At 39.0% G+C, this 6,515-nt stretch overlaps 1 protein-coding gene across 1 annotated transcript in view; it reads left to right on the top strand.

Moving 5' to 3' along the window:
* The window catches only part of LOC111863820, a 14,704-nt gene extending 9,268 nt beyond the window's left edge, over positions 1–5,436 (top strand). Inside the window, exons 5-7 of the mRNA XM_023850540.2 lie at positions 1,106–1,289; positions 1,457–1,676; positions 2,794–5,436. Of these exons, the coding sequence (XP_023706308.1) occupies positions 1,106–1,289; positions 1,457–1,676; positions 2,794–4,931 (2,542 nt within the window). The 3' untranslated portion in view covers positions 4,932–5,436. The remainder of the gene's footprint in view (positions 1–1,105; positions 1,290–1,456; positions 1,677–2,793) is intronic.
* Positions 5,437–6,515: the final 1,079 nt, after the last annotated feature.

The following is a 6,515-nucleotide window of genomic DNA, read 5'->3' as shown; positions in this document are numbered from 1 at the left end:
TGTAGACTACTGAACACAGAGTGAGCTGATTTGCGCATAGGGTTATAAAGTGTGAAACCCCGCAACTGTGTGATAATTAATTGTAGCCGTTATTTGTAGATTGTTCAATAAACCAATTAACGATCTCTACGGCGTCTTCAGCGAACGTAAACACGTTACAATATATATATATATATTGTCACGTGTTGGGTATATGTCATGCGACACATAACTTCACGCCGTATTGGATATAGCGAATTTATTACACATTCGCTCTTACAATCACGCAATTTACAGTCTCACAGTTACTGCCATTGGCAGTATCACAAATACTAGCCTGCAATTAACTGGTTACTCTTTTCTCTAGTAACTGGCTCAATACTCACTACTCACTAACTAATCATTCACTACTCCTGAATAGTGTTCGCTGCTCCTTATTTAGGCTAAGCACGGACAACATAGAAATCAGTTACATGATAGGTACCACTGTTGTGTAACGTCTTGTTTACCGATTGCCTAGCAACAGTCGCCGCACAGACTCCCCACCATGTTTACAAAGGCGCTGCTGGGCAATGCTGCCGAGAGTTGTTTATTGCTGCATAGCAACCGTGGTGTCCCCTGTTATGTCACTGCGGGGGAGGGGGACAGGGTGTTTACTGAGCGTTGCANGTGTCCCCTGTTATGTCACTGCGGGGGAGGGGGACAGGGTGTTTACCGAGCGTTGCGCTCCGTCACGTCACAATATATATATATATCTGTGTGTGTGCATGCATGCTAATTGTATCATTTTAAAGCATCACTGATAAATATTACTGAAACAGGTGTAATGGGCAACATTTAAATCATAACAGGAAGCTATAATTAATATACAAGAAGTTCTAAGAAATTCCACTGTTAATCCATAAAGCAGTTAATCTGCCCAAAGGTAGTCATGCATATACTGTACTGTATTTATATGCCACTTTCTGTATGCTGTGTTAAATCTTAACCTCAGTCTGGAATGTGGTAAATCATGAAGATTGTCATTATAAGATCTGATGGTTTCTGTTGCAGAAGATAACTTTTTCATTAGAAGGTCAGTATGGTACCTGTGATGTATCTTTTCTCATTTTCCTTACATTGACAGATGCCAGGAAGAAGGTTGTGGAAAGGCATTCACAGCAAGTCATCACCTCAAAACACACAGCCGTACCCACACGGGAGAACGTCCTTATCCATGTTCTCACTCAGACTGTGAACGGGCATTTGCAAGTTCAAATAGCCTGAAGTCACACTCCAGGCTTCATGAATCTACTGAGAACAATGAAGATGTAAGAGCTTACAAACATAATAACATCATACTTCTTTTCAGTTCAATGGTTAAGTTCTATCTGTAAAGTCTGTTTGTATGTCAGAACTAGAGTGACATAGAATCATAGAGGAGTAAAATAAATGAGAATTAACATACCATATGGTAACTTCTTATGCCCATCTCTAGGCTGTAGATGATGCAGAAACGTCTGATAATGAAGATGATGAGCCACATGAAGATGCTGATGATCCACTTGAAGGAGATGGTGATCCTCTTGGAGATACAGCTGACCCCTTAAAAGACACTGAGGATATGAACATTCAACCCAACAGGATTAGATGTAGTGATCAGAACATAACAGATTCAGCACCTGTAACTACAATATCAGGAGAAGATAGTGTGCAAGGTAAATGTATGTACTGCAAATTTATGCAGAAAAAATTGCTTTTCATATATTTAAATCAAATATTGTTCAATGTTTTGGTTCCTACATTAGCTCAGGATAATAACCCTAAATAGGCCATAATTTTCTTTTTGTGTATGTTTCTCTTGACTCACCATTCATCATAATTTAACGCACAAAATTAACTTTCTAAGGCTGGAAGCTCACTTTTGTACTGCAATGAAGTCACCTCAGATGATCACCTGTGTCACAATGGAATGAATTTCCAACATTCCAGAAACTTTCTTCCTCTGCCATCAGGGACTGATGTGATGATGCAGTTGTTTGCTATTTGTGCACATGCTGTTAGTTTGTGTAGCCTAATCTTGCCAAGGAGCAGGCCAATAGAAGAACAGTGGATTGAGTCAGATAGTCATACATACAGTCACCATTGCATAACATGAAAAAATCTGGAATATTAGTGAGCATTTACCCTTCATTCCATGAATTATAATTCATTGATGGTTGTGCTTTGTTGAGGTATGATGTTCACTGATCTTTTCACCCCATGCAGGACATGGAGATTGGCTACGCAGGGTATGTATATGTACAACAAATAGCTGCATCATTCATGTGTTTTTTTTATTGCTAGTGAGGTGGGACTATGTCACTTGTACTGCAGCCACTTCTGGCCTATTGTACCGGCCCCAGATGATAGGTGAGGGTGATTGTGGAGCAATTGGTGGAATGAAGATTGGCAAGGGAAACCGAAGTACTTGGAGAAAACCTGTCCCAGTGCCACTTTGTCCACCACAAATCCCACTTGACCAGACCCGGGATTGAACCCGGGCCGCCATGGTGGGAAGCCAGCGACTAACCGCTTGAGCTATGGCGCGGCCATCATTCATGTGTTAGTCCATGATGATGGATGTAGAGACACCTTTCTGAAATGGAAACTCCATTGTGATAGAACTGATCGTTCGAGAAATCTTCATTAAATTTTCTTTTCATTTTATGCAACACACTTGAATAACATATGGAGCACATACACATATAATGAATTAATAATGGATGTTGTTTGTATTATAACACTTCAAAAATATGGAATCCTGCTTTTATATAGTTTCCCTTTATTCAACAGCATTTTTCATCCCATTTACTGAAATCAGTCTACATGCAGCACATGAAGAAACTGATATTATGGAAGTTGAAGATTTATTAGCCAGTGTTCCGCCAGTGGTGACCTGCAGTGTGACTAACCACCAGTCAAGCTCTGCAGGGATATGCGTTTCCTCTGCCCTGGCACAGACACCTGTAGTACAACACCCTTCTGAGTGTGTGCTGGGACCATCAGGAGATACAATAGTGGAAAATTTGCAGATGTCTGACATTTCATACCTGGCACCAACACACACTTTACAGGGAGTACTTAAGGATAGTAAAAATATTACTAATAATATGGTCAATTCAGACCTTGCTTCTGACAGTGAGGAGAATCAAGGTGTGGAGATGGCATCATCAGAATCAAATGGATGTATTGTTCATAATTCCACAATAATTCCTAATGTTAGTAATTCCAGTGAACAAATGCAAGTCAACCAAACAATGGTTACTAATGATGAGTCATTACCATCCTCACCTGTCACATCTTTTGAAATCTTTGATGATCCTGACACAAGGGGTTTGGAATCTGGAAAACAAATAGCAGATATACTGAGGCTTCTTTCTGCTAGTGGTCAAATTCAGGGTATACAGTTGACAGCATCAGTGACTAATGAAACAAACCCATTGTCATCAAATGTCTTCGAAGCTTCTGGTGTCAGGGCCGCTGAGATTTTAAATTTCCTATCTGCTTCTGGACAAATACAAGACATCCAGCTTGCATCCTCTGTAGAAACAGGAAACACCTCAGAAAACCTGTCTGAAACTGCTAGTAAGACATCTGAAAATATTTTGTACCTGACATCTCCTTCTTTGAGTAACGTGAACCTCTCAAATGGTATCATGCCCGTCTTTACTTCTTCCATTGTAGAGTCTAACCAAATTGACAATACACCAAATATTGCTCAAATGAGAAATTCAAGGATTGTTTTGCATGTTCAAGATGCTCCTATTATTCTTGATCCAGATAAAAGTGTAGAGGCTTTGGATAGTACAATTAATATGGTTTCTCCATCCATTTTATTACCTTCCACAACCCAGCCAGATTCCTCAGAGTTGTCGTCTTTGTTAAGTGGTATTGTCTTTCCTCCGTCTAGTCAGTGTGCCGATGGAATAGTTCCTTTAGCTAAAGATTATCAGGAGAAAAATTGGTGTTCATCTCCTCATAATGTTCCTATGATGCAGCAGTCTGATTTGAATCTAGTCACGCCAACTAATCAGGTTCTTTTCACAGTGCCCAATACAAAAGAACCACACAGTTATGATAAAGCACAAGAAATGAGGAATGTTCTGAAAGATATTGCAAAGGATGCAGATATTTGCAGATGTAACCCGTGCAAATGTGATCCATCTGACGAAGCATGTCAAGTGTGTCATGCTGAAACAGAGACTGAAACCATATCTGATATTTCAGTAGTGTCATCCAATAGCAGTACCAGAAAAAGAGCACAAAGTGATGTTTCACATGTGAAGAAGTTAGGAGCTTTACAAGTAAACACAAAGTCCTCTGGTAATGATCCATATATGACTTCAGAAATTGGAAATCAGTGCAGTGACAGTTTTAGCTCACATGAGCATAAAAGGGTTGTTGTAGAAAGTAGTACTAATGAGCCCATGCCTGCGGAAGTTGAATCACCACATTATAGCAATGAAAATTTTATGGAGATTGCAGACAATATTACATTGGGTGAGTCTTCCAGGTCTGCACAGACTAATCATTCATATGGTTCAACCAATTTGGACAGTTGGCAGAATCCAGGGTGTAGTGTAGATATGCTTATTGTTCCTCACATACTGCCACCAAATGAGTTACAGAACCACCATGAAGCTGACACCTCAGAAAATAATAATGTGGAAATGGACATCAATAAATTATCTGGAAGTTGTGAGTGCTGTGGCAAGAATACTAAGAAGACCTCACATTCTGAGGCAGAGAGCAATAACAATGGAACAAACAGCAGGGAACCATGTTGTGTAGTTGTGTGCCTTAAAACTCTGGAACATATGAGAAGAATATTAGACAAAGGCTGTTGTTCTGGGGCTGAAAATTCTTTACGTGCCTTAGCTTTGCAAATTTTATCAGTAAAGTCCTCTTACTGTTCTGGTAAACAGAAATAAATATAAGAATGTTGGCTGAGTCTAAACTGAGAACCTTCATGTGTACAGATAATTACATATTGTATCTTATATTTGTAAACTCAGAAACCAGTATTTGTAATGTATAAAGTCTTCCTGTTGGTATCTGGAATAGCTTAACCCTTTGTCCCATGATTATACTGCTACAACCTGAGTATAACAGAAGTGTTATATATTTAGTTCAGTGGCTTCTTTTGACAGTATCACTTTTGCATAATTATTAGCATTTTCTTAAGCATTTAACTGTGTACAAGTATTGTTAACTTAAATTTGTTTCCCCGTAGAATCTGCATTATTCATGAGTGAGTGAACACGACATAAAACTATGTGTAAGAGAACTGTAGTGACGCATCAAAGTTTGTTGAAGTCGTACAGAATGGAGATGCAGTAAATACAAAGCAACCGAGAATGATAAGATCTAGAAGTCCATAAAGATGGTATATTAATACAGCTAGTATGTTTCTGGATATTATCCATCGACCTATTTTTATTTACCAGAGACAGGGACTCGATTGGGCGTAACTGGGTAGGGTCCACCTGAAGACAGAGACAATCCAGTCTCTGAACCGTGTTTTAAATAAAAACAGGATGATGGATAATGTCGAGAAACACAAGAACGGGGAATGATCATTATTTTGACTTGAGAATATAGAATAAAAATATATTTTTGGCAGACTTTTTACTTTGTATGCTATTTTGTCAGTCACTGACTTAAAACCAGTATAACAAGTAAGATCTAAAATTTTGTGATGGTATATTAATACAATTATTGGTTTATGGACATTACCCATTGTCCTGCTTTTTATTTAAAACAACATTTTGGAGACTGTCTTCAGGTGGACCCTCCTCAGTTGGAGCCAAATGATAGAGCTAGTCCCTATCTCTGGACATCAGCAGAATATGTAAACAGTCACAGCATAAACCATCTGTGAGGGTTAAGACATATTAAAATCATTAAAAGACTCCATGCACTATTTCACGGCTTTTGCTAACAGAATAGAAGTCATCACTAAAAGGACAAATTTTCTGTATGGTACCAACATAAAAAGACAGTTTTCACACATAATCTTCACTGGACAGAGTTGTAGTTTTCTGACCTCTGCTGCGATAATGAGAGTCCAGATTGGAGAGCTGTCCAAGCTGGGTTGACTGGTCAGACGATCTACCAGAGACTTGTTGGCGGATTCCTGGTATTTCCTGTAGGTGGTGTTTGTTTCAGTCTGCAAGACCTTCACTTTTTTCCACCATATTTCATGGCCTTCTTCATATGCATGTTGGGTTAATTTTGATTTTTTTCAAGCAGGCCTTGGGTCACGTTATATTTGTGTTCCTTAATGCATACTTCTGTTCTAATAGTACTCTGATTATAATAATAGCTGTGAAATAGTGCATGGACATAGGTGCTAGGCCTCAAGTGTGTAGTTATTTTATTGATTTTAATGTTTGTCTTAACTCTGGCAGATGGTTTGTGCTGTGCTTGGTTTGTATACCCTATCATTGGTGCTGGTGTCAGGAGGTAGGGACCAGCTCTATTGATTGTACCCAACCGAGTAGATTCCACTTGAA

Source organism: Cryptotermes secundus, unplaced genomic scaffold, assembly GCF_002891405.2.
Source record: "Cryptotermes secundus unplaced genomic scaffold, Csec_1.0 scaffold1695, whole genome shotgun sequence".
Lineage (NCBI taxonomy): Eukaryota > Metazoa > Arthropoda > Insecta > Blattodea > Kalotermitidae > Cryptotermes > Cryptotermes secundus.
Note: the sequence above shows the minus strand (reverse complement) of the source record. Positions and strands in the feature narration are given on the sequence as shown.